General features: G+C 42.0%; 1 protein-coding gene across 1 annotated transcript; it reads left to right on the top strand.

Moving 5' to 3' along the window:
* The first annotated feature begins 16,111 nt into the window (after window positions 1-16,111).
* On the top strand, window positions 16,112-20,166 carry LOC131408916 (serum amyloid A protein). Its single transcript, XM_058546086.1, has 4 exons — window positions 16,112-16,165; window positions 16,747-16,841; window positions 19,443-19,581; window positions 19,976-20,166. Exons 2-4 carry the CDS (start codon window positions 16,751-16,753, stop codon window positions 20,136-20,138), a joined length of 393 nt encoding a protein of 130 aa, XP_058402069.1. The 5' UTR covers window positions 16,112-16,165; window positions 16,747-16,750; the 3' UTR covers window positions 20,139-20,166.
* The last annotated feature ends 372 nt before the right edge of the window (window positions 20,167-20,538 follow it).

The following is a 20,538-nucleotide window of genomic DNA, read 5'->3' as shown; positions in this document are numbered from 1 at the left end:
ATTTTATTATATAGAGGATAGTAAAGGTGACAGTCTGTAAACAGATCCAAATAGGTCAAATATTAAGAGGGAAAAAAAATATCAGCCCGACTGGAAAGGGAAAACACCCACATCGGCTGAAGAGAAATGACACAAATCAACCAGAAGGAGAAACACCAGGTTGACCGAAAAGAGAACACATCAAATCAATTACTTCATATCAAATCAATTACTTCACATCAAATCAGTTACTCACAATATCCATGTTTCACTGCCGGGAGAGCCCTGTCAATCGACGCGGCTGGGCAAGGATCATATGTCCTGGGCGAGGTGTCCCTTCCATAGGTGGAACTCTCATTGGGTCTCAGTTTCCAGCAGTTTTTATACCATCAGTAATTTTCAGAGTAAGCAATTACAGAGTTTGCAGAGCAAGCATTTAGTGTTTCCATGCACAAATGGTTATCAGTGGCGTGTGTGCATTGAGCCCCCTGGTTAATGTCCCAGCCCAGTAGTTGTGTACGTGCATTGTTCTCTTTGGTTATTGTCTTAGCCCGGCACAGATGGCCAGTCCATCCCTTGCTATGACGCTCCAAGAGCCTTGAAATGTTACAACTTGCAACTCTCTCCGTGGGGGAAAGGCCAGTTCCCGGGAAAAGGCCAGTTCCCACCACACAGAAAGCGGCTTTGTATTTCTTTTTTGTGCTGGTGGCTGTAGGTCAATGGAGCGGCCAAACATGGTTGTACTCATGTCAAGACATATTCGGTTGTGGCCGTCTCCATTAACCATAAGACACCATATGCACAATGAACTTCGTACACAAGTACATAAGGCACATCCAAGGATCCAAAATCCAATGACTACAATAATTATAAAACTATCTCGCAATAAAGGACCCAAACCCCAAGGTAACCAATCAAATAACCAATGAAATATTATTAACTTGATTTTGCAAATCATGCATAGCATCAAAGATAACATTAGATAAGGTAACACTTAGGCCTAACAAATTAGCTTGTAGAAGTTTAGATCAGCTCCCACTATGGAGGGTAGCAGAAGGCTGGGCAATAGAGAAATTATCTTATATTGAGAAGTTGCTTGATGTTTCTGAGATCAAACTTTTTGGCCATTCGTAGTCCAGGTTATAGGCCCCACTGGTGTAGAGCAGTTGGTCTAACAGTGCAGGGTCAAAGGTTGTCCTACAGAGGCAACTAATGCCTCTGTGTGTAGGTCTGCAGCAGACATGGAGGTGCAGCACAGCATAGTGAACATAGCAGGAGTATCTATTCATGCAAAGAAACAGAATTTTTAGGAACATGATATAACCGTTGATTTCCTGGATACATAACTATGAGTGTTGCAGTGGGCCTTTGGGCCACTACTTCTGCAGCACGGGGAGCTGCATTGGATGGATGTGTCATCCATATTTTTGCTTCAGGTTTCCATCCATCTGTAGACCCAAATCCTTGTATTCCTCTTTTAGTTAATTCACTTGGAGGCTGTCCTTGTGACACATTTGGAGTCAAGAGGGGAAGCACCAATAATTGTCCCATTTGTTCTCCAGACTCTACAGTTAGTACTGTGTCATTACCATTATATAATATAAATTTTGGTTTTTCTTGGTAATCTGGATCAATGACTCCTCCCAGTACATCAATACCTTTTGCTGCCAGTCCAGAGCGTCCTTTTAACAAACCAAAGGTATTTTTGGGAAATTGTACCTTTATCCCAGTAGGGACTATAGACTGCTTCTTAGGGGGCAATTGAATAGAATGAACAGTAGATAAATCCAATCCAGCCGCTTCGGCCGTGGCACGAAAAGGCGGTTTAGCAGACTGAGTTAGGGGCCAATAGGTTAAGGTCATAAGCTCATGGGTGGTGGCTGCCACTTCTGTAATCTTTGCTAGTAACAACCTTGACAGAGGAGTCTCATTAGGGCCTAGTGGCCTGTTATTTAACATATTTAGAGCAGTACTTAGATGGTTGTGTCACCCCTTTAATGAGCCATGACCAAGTTTCCTCAATTGTTGTTTAAGCAATCCATTCATTTGTTTTATGAGGCCTGCAGCTTGGGGGTAATAAGGTATATGATAAATCCATTCTATATAATTTTCCTTGGTATAAGTTTGAATCAACTTACCTGTAAAGTGGGAACCGTTGTCACTCTGAATTTGCCTTGGTGTTCCATAATATAACTTAATTATATCTAATAATTTTATGGCATTCTGTTGGGTGGCCACTTTAGCTGGCATAGCCAATAAATAACCAGAATATGTATCAACAGCAGTGCAGGCATAAGTATATCCACAAGAATTTGGCAATGGTCCAATAAAATCTATTTGCCATGTATGGGCGGGAAATAATCCCTTTTGGATATGACCTTGGTAGGAGTGTGGAACTCCCCGTTTATTTAATTGTTGGCATAACTGACATTGTTTTACTGAAGTGGCAATATCATCATGGGTGACAAGGATTCCCCTTTGTTTTGCCCACCTGTATGAAGTTTATTCTCCCAAGTGTCCATTCTTTTCGTGGATTCATTGTGTTAAGCCTGGGTTGTGTGTTGCATGACTTTGTATCAGCTGATCAGCATAAGAGTTATATTTTTGTTCTGTAGAAATTACAGAACTGTGAGCATCAACATGAAATACAGTAACAATTGTATTTTGGCATTATAATCATATGTCTTTTTGTAATTTCTTTTTTAAGTTAAAAAAACTTTAATTTCGGCAGAAGTTCATCAAAAATATCAAAAGATTTTAAAACATTTGGTCAAATAGGAAACAATGCCTAGTTATTTATTTAATCAAGTTGACAACAGAAACAGTTAAAGGCAAATAGAGAGTTAAAACAGTCAAAAAACAAAAACAAAAACCTTAAGGGAGAGACTTCAGTCCTTTTGAACATAGGAAATTATTTTAACAAAACATAGATGTTTTGTCTTTTACATAGACTTACTCAAAAGAACATCTTTTAATCTTTATGTAAAGAGCAGACCAAAAGTTTAAGAAAATTACCTTTATAAGAGAGAAAGCCAAATTTTAATTTTTTATCAGCTTACTTTAGCCAATTTGATTATGTGTAAAACTCCTCAGGGCTTTATTTTTATAAACCTTCTGTCACTTATTTTTTACATTTAGAATTTGTCTTATGCCTTTTTTCTTTTCTTAGTACTTTAGGACAAATTTATTTTTCTTAACAAAACAAACATAAATATCTCTATTCTTTATACCTTCTTTATGGACAACATACCTTTTGCTTTTTTTGTATATAGACTTTTCAGAAATGTGTACTTTTTTATAGAAAATTCTTCAATATGCACATAACATGTTTATCAATAAATGTAAGCATCTTTCAGTTTTTTTTTTTTGAGATAAGAAACCATAGGCAGACAAATTTATGCTTAGTAACCAATTTTTAATGTTTTATCTTATGTGGAAATGACCCAGAGACTCAATAAATTTTTATCAACTTAATTTAGCAAAACTCTAAAGCTTCAAGTTACCAAAAAGATTTTGGAAGCTGTTTTTGAAATAACTTTGTCTTTTAGAAGTCTCTGTGTATTAATTAAAGATTGCATTTCATCGTGAGAGGTTTTGAATCCTCTCTTTTAAGGGTGACCCTTAAGGTGAACTCATCTGAAACAGATTCTCCAGAATAGCAATCTCAATTTCAAATTACTTCAAAAGTTTATTTATTTTCACTTGCTTAATTTTAGATCAGGAATTCCGGGGGAGTTGAAGCGGGGAAGTTCAGCAAGAGAGGGGAGGGGAGCAGCAGATTCAGCTTAGGCTGTTGGCATGTTTAATTGTTTAATTATTTTCTCTTAAAGAGGTAGTACAGTATTTCTAATTTTGTTTAAAAACTTCAAAAGATTAAAATAGGCTTCCCATTAGTGGTTTAACTTTTTAGTTGGCTTTTTCCAATTGCACAAGCAAATACATCAGTTTGGTAAATTGAAATTACCCCATTTTGGTTATTTTTTCTCTCTGGAGTCTATGGAATATTGTGGCAATGTGGTGTTACAATAAAAAACTTATCTTCTTGGATATGGGCTCCTAGCTGAATATAGCCTATTTAGCCAAGAGGTGGCCTAGAGGGCTCTCCTTGGGGAGAGATGGAACTTCCCCCCTTCAAAATTACAAACATACAGAATAGACAGTTAAATGGGATCCCAAACAGAACAGATAGATGCATCTAACAGATTCCGGGTAAAAGTCCTACAATTATTCCCACTCCAGTAGGGATAGCCCTGCCTCTTAAAGAGATAGGACTCCAGATGGAGGGGAAGGGAGTTGTTGGTGTAAGCAAAAACAAACAAATAGGCAAACAAACAAATAATTCTAGAGGCTGTTTCCCTGTCATAAGAAAATGTGCCCAGGGTCAGCGGTGCCAGGTCAGATGGAAAGCATTGGGAGCAGTCCCCAGGGCAAATCACCTAGGCAGCTGCTGGACTGTTTCCCAGGACATCCCACCCGGCCCAGACCCATCGAGCCATGGACAAAGAGCCTCCCGGCTGGCTCGCCAAATTATTATTGGATACACATTTAGGCTCACTATTTGTCATTTAAGAGGGGCCAAATAAAACTAGAATGCCAGGCTCACAGCAAGGAAAGAGTTTATTTTGGGTGACATCAGCCGGGACTGTAAATTTGAAACTTCTTTTTTCAAGAGTACATTCTCCCTTGTATTTTATCCCTATCTTCCATAGCCCGACGATAAGCAGTCAATAAACATTAACCTCGCCGTGCCAGAAAAGAAATATTATCTCTTTTTTCCTGCTGTCTGCAAAGTTTTGGTCACATCCAATGATTCATATCTTGCAGATGAACATCCCAAGATTCATGTAATCCTGACCTATGAGTTCACTCCCCAGCCAGAGTGCAAAAGGGAGGGTCCTCCCATCCTGGGATCTCTTCCATTTTGGCTTCAGTTACCCTTTGTTTGAACAGGAAAGCCATCTCCTTAATCGAATCCTGCTCACAGCGCCAATTATGTTATGAGAGGTTCGGGGATTCGATCGGAGACGTAAAAGACACTTTCCACTCCAAACAAATGGACTGGAGGTATATTTTATTATATAGAGGATAGTAAAGGTGACAGTCTGTAAACAGATCCAAATAGGTCAAATATTAAGAGGGAAAAAAACATCAGCCCGACTGGAAAGGGAAAACACCCACATCGGCTGAAGAGAAATGACACAAATCAACCAGAAGGAGAAACACCAGGTTGACCGAAAAGAGAACACATCAAATCAATTACTTCATATCAAATCAATTACTTCACATCAAATCAGTTACTCACAACATCCACGCCCCACTGCCGGGAGAGCCCTGTCAATCGACGCGGCTGGGCAAGGATCACACGTCCTGGGCGAGGTGTCCCTTCCATAGGTGGAACTCTCACCGGGTCTCAGTTTCCAGCAGTTTTTATACCATCAGTAATTTTCAGAGTAAGCAATTACAGAGTTTGCAGAGCAAGCATTTAGTGTTTCCATGCACAAATGGTTATCAGTGGCGTACGTGCACTGAGCCCCCTGGCTAGTGTCCCATCCCAGTAGTTGTGTACGTGCATTGTTCTCTTTGGTTATTGTCCTAGCCCGGCACAGATGGCCAGTCCATCCCTTGCTATGACGCTCCAAGAGCCTTGAAATGTTACAACTTGCAACTCTCTCCGTGGGGGAAAGGCCAGTTCCCGGGAAAAGGCCAGTTCCCACCACACAGAAAGCGGCTTTGTATTTCTTTTTTGTGCTGGTGGCTGTAGGTCAATGGAGCGGCCAAACATGGCTGTACTCATGTCAAGACAGCCTGTTGGCCATCTGTATATCTTCTTTGGAGAAATGTCTGTTCAGATCTTTTGCCCATTTTTTAATTGCATTGCTAGCTTTTTTGTTGTTGAGATGTATGTGTTCTCTAATATTTTGGATATTGGTTGATGGAAACTGGAATCTTTGAGACAGACTCTCTGGAAGGATGGCCATCTTGTGCCATATGGAAGATAAGTGGCACTGTGGAGGTTCAGACTGTGAATGTGGGGCCCAGGGACCCCCACCTGAACTGTAACTATGCCATGTCCTCATGTGACCCTACTGAGCCCCTCTTGCCCTTAGTGGCCCCAGTTTCTCCTCCTGAGTAAGCTGAGGTGGCAGAGCATTGGCTGTCATGCTGGGCTCCTCAATGGCTGGAGGCGTAGCTGTGGCACAAATTCTGGGCAGTCCCCAGCCCCCACTTCTTCTTCCGTCATGACCAGGCCTCCCTGGTTATTTTGTTGCTGTGCCCTGGCCTCTCTGTATCCAGATTCTTCACTGCCCAATCAGTTGCATCCTGCCCTTCTCTGCCTCCAGGCCTTGTCCTCTCGTGACCTCTTTGCAATTTTGGGGGAAGCCTAATCCCAGGAAGCCTACCCTGGAAACTTCCATCTTGAACTGAAGCTTATTTCTCGTCAACATCAGAGCCTACTCCTGACTCAATTGTTAACCAGTCCCTGCTCATTTTACCTAAGGAATAGTTCTCATATTCATTTCAGTTATCTTGAGTCTCACTATCTTTAGTTCAGTTAAACTCTACCTCCAGTTCTAGAGGGGCAGTCAGATGTGGGTAGACTTAAACACACGTTAATAAGAGCATCAACAGAAGCACACACTGATGACAATACTAACTGCTGTGGTGCAGGAGGCTGGTGAACAGTAATTGGAGTAGCTTGTTTTCTTTCATTGCAAACGCCAGAATGTGCTCTATACTTTACAGCCCTTCTTTGATTTAAGCCACAGAGAAAGGCTTTGCAGTTCTCAGTAGGAGCAACTGGAGTTTTCCCTTTAAATAATATGTTTACTATAACTTTTGGCATAGAATCTTATAAAAGTTAAGAACATTCCCTTTGATGTGCAGTTTTCTAAAGGATTTTTTTAAGCCATAAATATGTCTTGAGCTTTATAAAATGATTTTTTTGATCAATTGAGGTAATATTATTTTTCTCCTTTAGGCTATCAATATGGTGAATTACCTTGATTGATGTAATGTTGACCTATTTTTGCATTTCAAGAATAAAACACACTCAATCATGAGGCAGTTTTAATACTCAGAATTGGTTAGTTAATACTATATTTTATTTTGAATTATTGTGCCCTTGAAAGCAAAATGGGACTATTGTTTTATTTTCTTGTATTGCCCATCTCTGGTTTTGAATCAAGATTACTCTAACATCTTTAAATGGGCTGGACAACTTCATTCTTTATCTGTTTTCTACAACAACTTGTATAACATAGAATTAACTGTCCCCTGAGATTTTAGCAGACTCACCTGAAAAACCATCTGGTCTCAGTGGGAGATATTGGGGAGGAAAGATCTTTGACAATCACTTCAATTTATCTTATACTTATGTGGCTTCCTAAAGATGTCTATGCCTCTTGCATCAAAAAGATGTCTTTCTTACTCAGATGCTTTGAGTGTGTTAGTCCATCTGCCTTAACAAATGACGTGTCATCATGAGTTGATTAAATTGAGATCTGAGAACAGTGACTCCACATTCAGCCCAAACTTCAACCAGGAAAGGGGAACTCAGATTAACCTCATTTGGGTCTTTATGAGGAGTCTGTCTGCCTCTGAGAACTGGTTCTAACCGGCTCAGAATCACGCTGCTGAAGAGCTTTATGCTGAGAAACGCTATAGTCATTGGAAGGTAGAATAATTGTGGGAGTGTTGTGTTGTGTCGTAGTTATTGCCGTTGTTGACTGCTGTTCTATGTCTTCTCCCAGAAGTCACTGCGCGCACACCCAGGAAACGCAGGTGTAGTCTCACCTGTGAGCCATCAGCAGTTGGCTCAGAGGAGAAACACTGTGGATCTGTTCTCTTAAATGACCGTTTTTGGGTTTGATAGTCGCGTTAGACTTGTATATGATTCTAGGAAAGTCGGTCATCTTTCTCTACGACACTTGTGGTCCAGTGGAGAGCATTGTCCCACACTCCTGGACCTGGGGCAGAGGGAGGAGCCATGCAGAGCAGAAACCACCCACTGCCTTAGCAGGGTGTCTACCCCAAGAAGAATCTGGGAGCTGCTGCCCTCAACAGATAAATGTAGAGGTGAAAGTGCTGGTCTTAGGAAGCTCAGAGCTGCTGTGTAAACGTGTTTTCCTTTCTGGTGTATGCATCCCCCTCTCCCCACCAATGTGTGTTTTCTTGGGGAGAAAATGCGGCCATATAATCAACAGCGTACACAAGAATTTAATAATTTCTTCAGTTGTTTGAATGTGATGTTCTCTTTTAATCTCCCTGAGTGAATTGAAGAATAGGGGGTGAGGAATCCAGCCTTTTTGGTGCTGAAGCTGTGTATTTGTAGTAGCTGCCCATTCCTCAAGTGTTGGTTTGTGCCTAGAAGGACAAAGGAAAGGGTTTGTGGAACTTGGGACTGAAAGGAGTAGTCTCAGGCATGTGCTGGGAATTGTTTACAGTTGGCTGGAAGAAAAATATAAAGTCCTGACTTAGAGTGTTTGTCAGTTTCCACAGTGTAAATACTCCCACCATGGCTCATTTCACATGACCAGTGACATAACACTCAGGTCACAAAATCCCTGAAAATTTGACAATGGCTCTCCTGAGCTGGTCTGAGCCTCTGCAGCACACCACAGAGCAGTCCACCTACAAGGAGTAGAGACGACCAGCTGTACATTTGAATCTAAGCTGAGAGTTTCAAAGATTCTCCAGGAGAAAAAAAGAAGCACAACAAAACTTCTAATCCTTTGCAAAAGTGCTCACTTTTTAAGAAAATTCTCAAGCTTAAGAGAAAAATGAAGGTAGAGCTCTGACAACGCCTGCATTGATAGCTGAGCCATAAATGACATACTCTGTACTAAGAGCAAACACATTAAATGGGTTATAGAAATTGGTCATCAGAGCACTGAATAAAATAGTGGTCTACTGTAAAAGATAGTTCCAAATGGAAGAAAAAACTAGGACAAAGTTAAGAATTGGTGTTCATCAAAAGATACCATAAGAAACGTTAAAAAAAAAAAAAAGGCAAAGTTTACTGGAGACCTTTTGTGGTTGCTAGGATTATAACTCCTTATTCTAAAAATTAATAGACAAATGGAAAAAATAACACATTTAAAGAGAATTAGTGCATGTCAGAAAAAAATATAATTTTGTTAAGTTACGAGTTTGTTAAATATAAAACCAAATACATTTACTTCCGTAAAGAGACTGAAAATAGAGGGATAATTAAAGCCACAAACTGGGGGAATATATTTGCAACATGCATAATCAAAGAGGCCTTGTATCAAGTGTGTAAAGAACTCCTACTAATCAATAAAAAAAGACAAAAGAAATGAGTAGATATTTCACAGAAGAGGAAGTACAAATGGCTCATCAACATATAAAAATGGTGAATATGATTAATAACCAGGAAAGCACAAATTTAAACTATAATGTGACACTATTTATCACTCACCAACTCGACATAAAAACAAGTCTGGCCTAGAATGTGGAGCAGGGGCCACTCATCCATTGCTTGTGGGAACATAAACTAGTGCACGCATTTTGGAAAAACAACCTGGCATTATCAACTCAAGTTCAACACCTCATATTCTATTCCAGTTCTGAGTCCGTGCCCATAGGAACTCTTGTGCCTGGACATGGGTACAAGATGGTTAGAAGCAACACTGTTTGTATAGCAAAAAAGAAACAACCAAATGTCAAAATAAGCTGTGATATACATATATATTCATTCTGTGGAAGAGTATTCAGCACTGAAAATGAAAGAAGGACTACAACAGACAGCAACACGCCCGTATCTAAGGACATATCATTGAGCAAAATCAGCAAGTGACCAGTGAATCCAGACAGTATGATTCTGTTTACAGAAAGGTCAAAAACAGGCAAAGGCTAAATAGTAAATTGCTTATGAATACGCACACGTGATAAAAACAACTTTAAAAAAACCAGGGGAATGATAAGCACAGAGTTTAGGAGGGGAGTTACCTTTGGAGAAAGGGCAGGGAGGAGCGTGCTGCCAGAGAGAGGGCACAGGAGCTTCTGGAGTGTGAGTAACAGTTTGTTTCTTGGGTTGCTTGGGGGTATTCAATGGGGTGATAGTCCAAAAATTTTATCTGGTGAAGTAATATAAATTAATATACTAAGCATTAATACATTAAATTTTAAAATTCTGCCAGTGCTCCTCCCTTATGAACAAAAGTACATAAGTTCTCAAACTTCTCACCAAAAGATATGCTTATAGCACACATTGTTCCTCAAATCATTCTAATAGTTTCCAAATAATGTGTTGATGTTTTGGATGGTCTGTGTGTTCTTTCCCACAGCTGTCACTAGTCAAGTGATGCCTTTCTGGGCCTTGATTGACACGGAGGAGCATGTGTGCTCTTCAACGATGTCCCCATCAAACTGATAGTCAATGGATGATGTGAGGTCTCAACGGATGGAGAAAGAAATGATCTGTGACACTGAAATCTTCCTGTGCCTGTGAGGTGACATAGTTACGGGTTCCAGGGATTAGGATATGGACATCTTTGGTGGGGAACATTATTTTGTCTACCACGCTAATATACTCTTTCAGCTAAGGTTTTCTTGACTCAAAATTTTTTCCTTATTCATTTATTTTTTTATTGAGCCTTAATTGACATATAACATTATATTAGTTTCATCAGTAGAACATAATGATTTGATATTTGTGTATATTTCAAAATGATCACCACAATAAGTCTAGTTAACATCCATCACCACACATACTTACAATTTTTTGTGTGTGATGAGAACTTTTAAGATCTACTCTCTTAGCTACTTTCAAATATGCAATACAGTATTATTAACTATAGTCACCTTACCATACATTACATTCCCAAGACTTAATTATTTTATAACTGGAAGTTTGTACCTTTTGACCCCTTCATCCATTTTGTTCCACCCCACCTGCCTCTGGCAACCACCAATCTGTTATCTGTATTACGAGTTTGGCTTTTGGGTTCTTTTTAGATTCTACACATAAGTGAGATCATATGGTACTGTCTGACATTTCACTTAGCAAAATGCCCTCAAGTTCCATCTATGTGTCGCAAATGGCATGATTTCCTTCTTTTTATGGCTGAATAATATTCCATTGTGTGTGTGTGTGTGTGAGTGTGTGTGTGTGTGTATTAGTTTTCCCTATCCATTCATCCATTGATGGACACTTAGGTTGCTTTCATGTCTTGACTATTGTAAATAATGCTGTAATGAACATGGGAGTGCATATATCTTTTCAAGTGGGTGGTTTGTTTCCTTCAGATAAATACTCAGAATTGCAATTACTAGATCATTTAGTTCTACTTTTAAAACTAATATTTTATTTTATTTTTTTAAACAGTTTTATTTATTTATTTATTTACTTTTGTGAGGAAGATCAGCCCTGAGCTAACCTCCACGCTAATCTTCCTCTTTTTGCTGAGAAAGACCGGCTCTGAGCTAACATCTGTTGCCAATCCTCCTCCTTTATTTTTTTCCCCAAAGCCCCAGTAGATAGCTGTATGTCATAGTTGCACATCCTTCTAGTTGCATGCATGTGGGACACGGCCTCAGCACAGCTGGAGAAGCGGTGTGTCGGTGTGCACCCAGGATCCAAACCCGAGCCGCCAGTAGCAGAGCACACGCACTTAACCGATAAGCCCCGGGGCCGGCCCCTAAAACTAATATTTTAGGTAGTTCTATTTTTAATTTTTTGAGGAACCTCCATACTGTTTTCCATACTGACTGTACTAATTTACATTCCCACCAACAGTGTAACAGGGTTCCCTTCTCTCCACATCCTCTCCAACACTTGTTATTTCTTGTCTTTTTGATGATAGGTGTTCTACTGGTGAGGTGATATCCTATTGTGGTTTTGATTTGCATTTCCCTGATGATTAGTGATGCTAAGCACCCTTTCATATATCTGTTGGCCATCTGTATGTCTTCTTTGAAAAAATGTGTGTTCAGATCCTCTGATCATTTTTAAATCAGATGTGTTTGAGGTTTTTTGCTATTAAATTGTATGAGTTCATTATAAATTTTGGATATTAACCCCTTATTATATATATGATATGCAAATATTTTCCCCCTTTTGGTAGGTTACCTTTTCATTTTGCTGATGGTTTCCTTTGCTGTGCAGAAGCTCTTAGTTTGATGCAGTCCCATTTGTTTATTTTTGCCTTTGTTGCCTCTGCTTTTGGTGTTAAATCCAAAAAAATCTTTGCCAAGACTGATGTCAAGGAGGTTACTGCCTATATTTTCTTCTAGGAGTTTTATGGTTTCAGGTCTTATGTTCAAGTCTTTAACCCATTTTGAGTTAATTTTTGTGTATGGTGTAAGATAGGGGTCAAATCTCATGCTTTGCATGTGTCTGTTCAGTTTTCCAACACCATTTATTGAAGAAACTATCCTTTCCCCAATGTATATTCTTGGCTCCTTTGTTGTAAATTAATTGACCATATATACGAGAGTTTGTTTCTGGGCTCTCTATTCTGTTCCATTGATCTATGTGTCCATTTTTATGCCAATACCATACTGTTGTTTGGATTACTATAGCTTTATAATATAACTTCAAATCAGGAAATGTGATGTCTCCCACTTTGTTCTTTCTCAATATTGCTTTGGCTATTTGGGGTCTTTTGTTCCATTCAAATTTTAGGATTCCATACAAATTTAAGTTCCATACAAATTTCAGGGTTGTTTGTTCTGTTTCTGTGAAAAATGCCATTGGAATTTTGATAGGGGTTGCATTGAATCTGCAGATTGCTCCGGGTAGTAAGGAGATTTTAACAACATTAATTCTTCCCATCCATGAGCACTGAAATTTTCTAAAAAGGTATTTTCATGATGTTGGATATAATAATTGTTTTAAACCAGTAATATTTTAAAGAGCAGTGAATGGTAGTATTAAAGGGTGCCCACAGATGTTTTCATCTGGATACTAAACAGGTAGTTCATATGTGAAATTGAAATCTGGAGAGGAAGAGAAAAAGAACTCATGCAGACGGAAATCCAGATAAAGTGTTGTTTAACTTTAACAAAATGGGGGACGTTAGATGCAAAAGATTACACACTCAACACTCCAGCTGTTCACAATCCTCCTTTGGCCCTGTATTTCCTTGTGGTGAGTTCTGAGCTCCTCCAGCCCATCTTTCTCTCTCATACTGTCTAGCGGAATTCCAGGCTTAGCCTTAGAAAACCTGCAGGACCATCTAACTGCTGGAGACAGAAGTCCTGCCAAGGTCAGGAGAGAATGTTCCCTCTTCTCTCGCAGCTGCAAAAAATGCAGATGGTTTCCTGCATCAAAAACACTCTCCTTGCAACAATTATTTCTAACAAAGGGATCTTGAAAGAGATTCAGAGACTTCAGAGAATGTTGCTGTGACCTGTAAAATTAAAGCTTGATCTTTAAAACTGCATTCTGATTGGTAATCTTACTAGTTAATGCGTTAACAATGTGTGGCCTTGGTAACAATACAGTAATTAATCTTTCTGTCTTCTGCAAAGTATAAAATATTATGATTTTTCTTGGCTGAGCCAGAAGAGCTAAATTTAAGTGCTTTACATGTGCCCAGAATTCGTCCAAGCCCCTTTGAGCGTCACTCATGTCATCCTGACAACAACCTCGTGAGCTCGGTGTCATTATCTCCTCATTTTACACTCGTGGACCTGCTCATCCTTCTTCCTGCTGTCCCTCTGAATCTGGGACTTGGGCCTCAGGTGCCATTCTTGGTCAGGCTATCCTCTGGGGCTTTTTTTCACTTTGGTTTCTGATCTTAAGAGCCTTGGTGATCTTCTCTTCCACTTATATTAATTGTAACAGAAGAAATGGAGGTGTTTCAGGCAACTCAACAGCCTGGTCAGTAGAGTGGGGGTCCAACTAGTTTATCGTGAAAACCAAGTCACTTTCGAGAGTGGAAGGGGGTGTCACTATTAACTATTAAGCTGGGACAATAGGCACTAACAGAGACCATCTCTGCAAACTGGGACACAGAGACTCACGAGAGACTCTTGGGAAATCCCTTTAAGGCCTGGAGACCCTGATATCACCATGACAGTGTAGCTTCCTTTTGTAGGAGAAGCAAGTGAAAAAGGCAGACTGACACTACTGTCTACTGCTCTGAGTATGGCCCTGCAAGGAACTGTGTGTCCCTTCCCGGAAGACAGAACACATTGAGTAACAAAGCGAAGAGAACTTGCAGTGTTGGTTAGAGTCCCTGTGAAGAGTTCCTCTTGGTGTCTAGAAATTGTACCTGCTTTCTCTGTAATGATTCCTTCAAAGAAGAGAATGACTTGAATGACATGAGAAAGTGGGGAGTGGATTTCCAGCATTGAATGGCCCCAGAGGGAGTAAAAGAATTATAATAGGATGTGATCACTGGCTGACAATTTCTGCCCAGAGGAACGTGGAAAAAGGGGGTCTGAATATCACATGCCCTTCTCTATGAAGCAACCTCCCAGCATGCCCATGACCAATGGCTGTGGAGGGTTGACAACTCTCTCTTCCCCACCAGGTCTACTCCTAGGACCAAGAGAGCCAAGCCAGCTCAGGGACCCTGACCACCCACCCACAGGGAATCCACCTTTCCCAAGGAAGGAAGTTGTCTGTGGAATATCTGTATGTTGCTTAACATTGCCTTTATAAGAACCAAAGGCACAGGGAAATCCTTGACAGTTATCTGCCTTTCAACTTTCATCTCATTATACCTACAAGAATTAAAATATGACCAAGATCCAGAAAGAGCCATCACTCCTAATTTTGGTAGGCTCTAATCTAAGATAATGACTCCCAAACACTAGTGGAATCTTTGTTGACTTGCTTCATCCTGGGTCACTGCTCCTCTTTTGAATGTCCTACTCAAATTTCTCTGGTCTTGTAAAACATTGGAAGGACCTCATCCTTGTTGTTCTCTGGGTTACTATTGGAGCACAAGGTTGCCGTCCTTCATGACTGTTCTTTCCGTCTTCCAACATCTCGACTAGCAAGTCTCCATGATGTGCTTGCATCAGTCTTGGAGATTCCTTCCCTAGTATCTCCAATGCGCTACTCACATTCCTTGTCGCCCAGAAACACTCCAGGCACAAATCCTGAGCTGGTACAGCCCGAGCTGGGCCTTACTTGCCCTACGCTGTCCTCAGGCTCCGGCCCACAGTCCCATTGTGAGAAGGACCAGATCTGTCCTCTAATCCTCCATCATCTCTGCCATGTTGCACACACATCATCTTTCTTCTTGGGGATATCCAACTGCTTTTACAATTTCCCCTTTGGATGAAGTGGCAGGGATGGGGCAGGGAGTGAACCAGGGACATCATCCCCCTGTTGGCACCTGCACGCAATTTCTTCCCAAGATTATCTTAGTAAACTCAGATAATAAAGCCCAATCCTGCTTTTCTGGTTGAAACAGCTGTACTCTATCATCACACCCTACAGCGTGCTGCATCCAAGCTTTCTATGCATCCTTCCTGAATCTTCTATGCTGATAATTTAGCAGCCATTGGGCCATTTCCTGCTTATTTTTATAGTTTGTCATTTCTACACGACATTGTAGCAAATTTCTATACTACAACCTTCCTGGGTTACAGCATCCTCCCAATATAACCTGCCCATATGACCTTCAATAGAAACTGATCGTGAATACACTTGAGTTGAATTACTCCCTTTTCCAGTGCTGAGACCACCCCATGTGGCTGCTCTTAATTTTATCTTCCTGGGTGGTCTATCTCCTTCCTTTCCTACTCCTGTGCCCTGGGGTTCCAGCTTCATCCTGAGCTTCCTCCCATGGAGCCTGTTCTGCTGGTCCCTGTGGCCTGTTTTGCTCATTTTTAAATCAAATCTCTTTTTATAATATTGGTTTCCCTTCACAGAAAATGTCAGTACATTATTTTGCGGGGGGAAAAACCTGGTCCCCACCAGGAGTGAGGCTGGAAATGGGCAGAAAATCCAACTTACTACACTCCTGAAAGCTACCAGATTGCACAATCTGGGAAAATTGGATGTGTGTGAAGAATAACCCTGATGTTCTGAACGCTGTGTTCTGCCCAAGAGGAAATTCCCAAATTTCATTTGTTGGCTTCACATCTGTGTCCCCATTCATTCCCCTAGCAAAATGTCAGTATATATAGCACCAGCCACATCTCCCAGGCAGGCAGCACAGGCAGCTCAGCTCACCAGGAGCCCAGCAAGAAGAGACAGCCACAGGTGAGGTGCTAGAACTTTCCAGCAGCTTTCCTCTTTGGAGATTCTCTTTCCCCACCAGCATCCTTGCGCTGCATCCCCGCTCTCTGCCTCCTTCCTGAGTTACTATTCTGACAATCAGAATTCACCAGATGTGAATACTTTGGGGGAGGGATTCTGTTGTATGCTTCTTCTATGTGGAGTCAGTGATGGGTAGAGCAGGCTTCTGCGAATATTGTGGATGGTTTAACTCATCTCACATTACCGAGAGGTGTGTGGTCACAAAATCCCCAAATGCCTCTCTGGAAACGTTTTGTACGGTGGGTTGCAGAGCTGAAAGGGGATGATTGAAATGGAAAGTTGTTTATTCTAAAAGCCCGTTGCAATCTCTCATCCAGTAAATCACCGGGATTCCAATGAGACAATGGAAATGGAGAACTGGACCCTCTGAAATACAATCTATGTATCCATCAGTATAGATAGACATACATATACGTATACATGTATAAAATTGAGTGGGATTTATTTTTGGAATGTAAGGTGGATCAACATTATCAAAAATAAAAACCTGTCAACCTTTGTTGTGTCTGCTTGACTGTCTGCAGCAAGATGAAGCTTTCCATCGGCATCATTTTTTGCTCCCTGGTCCTAGGAGTCAGCAGTCGAGGATGGTTTTCATTCCTCAAGGAAGCTGGTCAAGGTAAGGACCAAAAAGGATGGGGGTGAGGGGAAGGCTGCAACTGGCAGTCCCCAAGATTCACCTGAGTAGAGGCCACATATCCACAGGGCAAGGGCCACAAGCGGCTAGAAAAGGAGCACGGTTTTCATGACAGCAGTTCCCCAGGCTTTTCTGCACAGCTTTGCACTCTTCTGTGGGGATCCCCAGACCCGAGGTCATAAGGTTTGGGCCTCAACTTTCAGCAGGAGTGAGGAGGAGACCTGAGTTCAGGGGTGCATGTTGCCTAAATATGCGTGGGGCTCTACTGCTGCCTAGTGGGGAGTCAGGGACAGCTCACGTCTATGTTTCAGGAGCCATGAAGTGGGTGCATCAAAGGTGTGGGGTGTGTGCCCACTTCCCATCCGCTTAGTAATTACAACCAAAGTAACTGAGCTTTTAATATGTCCTAGGCACGGTTCTAAGAGCTTTACATGGACAAATGAACTCATTTTCATCTTCAGGTTTTAATCCTTTCATCCTGAGATGTAGGTACCATTATCCCTTAACAGGGAAACTGAAAGATTCAGATGCCTAACAAAGTCCCAAAGCAGAGCAGGATTTAGCCCAGGTTGTCGAGCTCCCCAGACCTGGCTATTAACCAGGTACCACACTGCCTCCCAGATAAGAGTGCACATGGGAGAGCGAGGGATTTGTAAACACACCCTGTTCTTATCTGAGCAAATGGCCAGGAGTGGGGATGTGTGTCTTTGGAAGGCAACTCCGTAGGGCTTCTCTCCCTGCAATAAAAGGTGCAATGAAGTATCTTGATGATGGTTCTAGTGGGGCTGAAATCTGGCCAGGAAACCGAGAGCAAGAGATAGTTACCGGGGCCGGCCCCGTGGCTTAGTGGTTAAGTGCACGCACTCCGATACTGGCGGTCCGGGTTCGGATCCCGGGCGCGCACCAACGCACTGCTTCTCCGGCCATGCTGAGGCCACATCCCACATACAGCAACTAGAAGGATGTGCAACTATGACATACAACTATCTACCGGGGCTTTGGGGAAAAAAAAAGGAGGAGGATTGGCAATAGATGTTAGCTCAGAGCCAGTCTTCCTCAGCAAAAAGAGGAGGATTAGCACGGATGTTAGCTCAGGACTGATCTTCCTCACACACACACAAAAAATAGATAGTTACCTCATTACCATAGTGAAGTGGCAAAAAATTGTTTATTTCACAAAATTATTTTGTGGGTTTTTTTCTGATAGTCTCTGAGGAATTGTTTTAAGAGTTTGCTGTTAATCCTATCTTAATTCTTGCACACCTGGCTAAAAATCTCTTTTCATCTCTCAGGTCAATGTTTCTCAAAGGGTTGTTCTAAGACCACCCACATGAAATTCCATGGGTCTGGGTGCTTTGTGAAATGCAGATGCCCAGGTCCACACACTCCCCTCCCTGAATCAGTCTCTGGGGCTGAGCTGGAATCTGGCCTTTACCAAGCCCCCCAGGTGATGTCTGTGCACTGAAGGCTGAGAACCACTCCCTCCGGTTCTGCCCCCTCAAGTGACCAAATGTGTCAGGCATTTTGGAAGGACTTATTATGCAAGTCTGGACTCCACGCATCTATTTAAGTCAGTAACTCAGAGGAAATAAGTATAGTAAGAAAGTCATAGCTCTCAACACAAGTATCATCTGAACACCAGGAATAATGAAGACATAAAATGAAGACAAGTTATCTCATGGGGATATTACATAAGCTAGGATTACAACTCTACGTTAGGTTTTTCTCTGTTTCCTAATCAGTTAATTTTTTAAAATCTTTGCCATTTTATTCTAGCTTGGTCAGATTTCTTTCATGCATAACTCCCTGCTCCTCATCTTAGTTCATTCTTTTTCTTCCTTTTGTGCCACGCTCTCAAAGGACCAGAGAAGTGATGGTATATTGAGCATGTAGAATGTTCTAGAAGTTATACCTGTATCTTCCCCATCCTTCTACATAACCACTCTGAGGGAGGCCCCACTCCTCCACTTCACTGGAGAGGACACGGACCTTTAGAGCTGGTGGGTCAGTTGCCCTTTGTCTGCATCTGATCACCCAGGTTCTTTAAAGCTCTCTTAGGGACTCACCTTTATCACCTGCCAGTTGAATTCTGACAGTCGTCCAGGCGCAAATGTACCTGGACGTTCAGATGTACTCAGGACCAAGTGGTCCTCACGCTGCCCACAGGGATGAAGTTCTCCCGTGGCTAGGTTGGGAGCACCGTGGGTTCCCAGCCTCCCTCAGAGTCGCCTTTGTTCTCAGGCCCCGGTCGGAGGGCTCCCTGCATCTTTCCAGGTAGAGGCTCATTGTACAACCACACATCCCCTAAGGACCATCCTACCTCTTCCTCACACGCATCACACACACCCTAAAACAAAGGAGCAACAGAACTTGGAATAGAATCAGACAGAATAAAATTTGCACCTGGTGTGATTCTCATCACATTAACCAGGGAGTGAAAAGTAAAGGAATGTTCATCTCAAGCCGTATCATCTCCAAGGGCTTTGTCAAAGGATGATGTCTCAGAACCACTGAGAGGAAAATTGATTTCTCTATTTGCCAAGATGTGATCACCTTCATCTCATCATTTTCTTTCCCTTCCAGGGGCTAAAGACATGTGGAGAGCCTACTCTGACATGAGAGAAGCCAATTACAAAGATTCCGACAAATACTTCCATGCCCGAGGGAACTACGATGCTGCACAAAGGGGCCCTGGGGGCGCCTGGGCTGCTAAAGTGATCAGGTGACTCGGGTGCGGGGGGTGGGTGGGCAGAGCTGGGCTGCCTTGGACAACAGGAGGGGCCACGCCCTGGGGAAGTTTCCTGTAGAGACTGTGGCCCCTCATCTTCTGGCCCACCCCACCCCCTCTGTGCCCAGTGTGGGGTCTGAGTGGTGACAGAGCCAGAGCAGGACTGGTGGGAATGGGCGATTCCCAGCCTTCCCTTCTGGGTGCTGTTCATCCAGCACCAGGGGCATCAGCGGGGCTGAGTGGGCTGTGACCAGGCAGCCTCAATGTTTTAGCCCCACTCTCCTGGGCTCCTCTCAGAGCCATCCCTGGGAAAGAGGACAGACAGGGAGGGTAGGACTGTTACTCATAAGCCCTGGATTAATCTCCTACCTGCCCACCTCCATTCCAGCGATGCCAGAGAGGGTTCTCAGAGAGTCACAGACCTTTTCAAGTTTGGAGACAGCGGCCACGGAGCGGCAGACTCGAGGGCTGACCAGGCTGCCAATGAATGGGGCCGGAGTGGCAAAGACCCCAATCACTTCAGACCTGCTGGCCTGCCTGACAAGTACTGAGCTTCCCCTTCACTCTGCTCTCGGGAGGTGGGGCTGTGAGTCTCCCGAGGGCAGGGACAATTGCTGATCTCGTATTACTGAATTCTATATCCCTAGTAGTTGATGCTTGATAAAGAGCATATAAAAGTGTTTAATAAATGCTTGTGAAATCCCATTTGTTGTTAGCATCTGCAAACAGAACATGACGATGTTCCCTACTTAAAAAGAATGAGCCTATGCCTATTTAATATCGCGAGGATGATCAATAAACATCATCACTTTTATTTTTAAAAAGGAGATAAGGCACTAATAAACAATAGTATTAAATTGGGGTAAAACTATATGTCCATAACACAGACCGTACTATATAGACCTTGTGTGGACCATTACATGGACCAATTATCAGTCCATAACTCTATGT

This window comes from Diceros bicornis, chromosome 7, assembly GCF_020826845.1.
Source record: "Diceros bicornis minor isolate mBicDic1 chromosome 7, mDicBic1.mat.cur, whole genome shotgun sequence".
Taxonomy (NCBI): Eukaryota; Metazoa; Chordata; class Mammalia; order Perissodactyla; family Rhinocerotidae; genus Diceros; species Diceros bicornis.
Note: the sequence above shows the minus strand (reverse complement) of the source record. Positions and strands in the feature narration are given on the sequence as shown.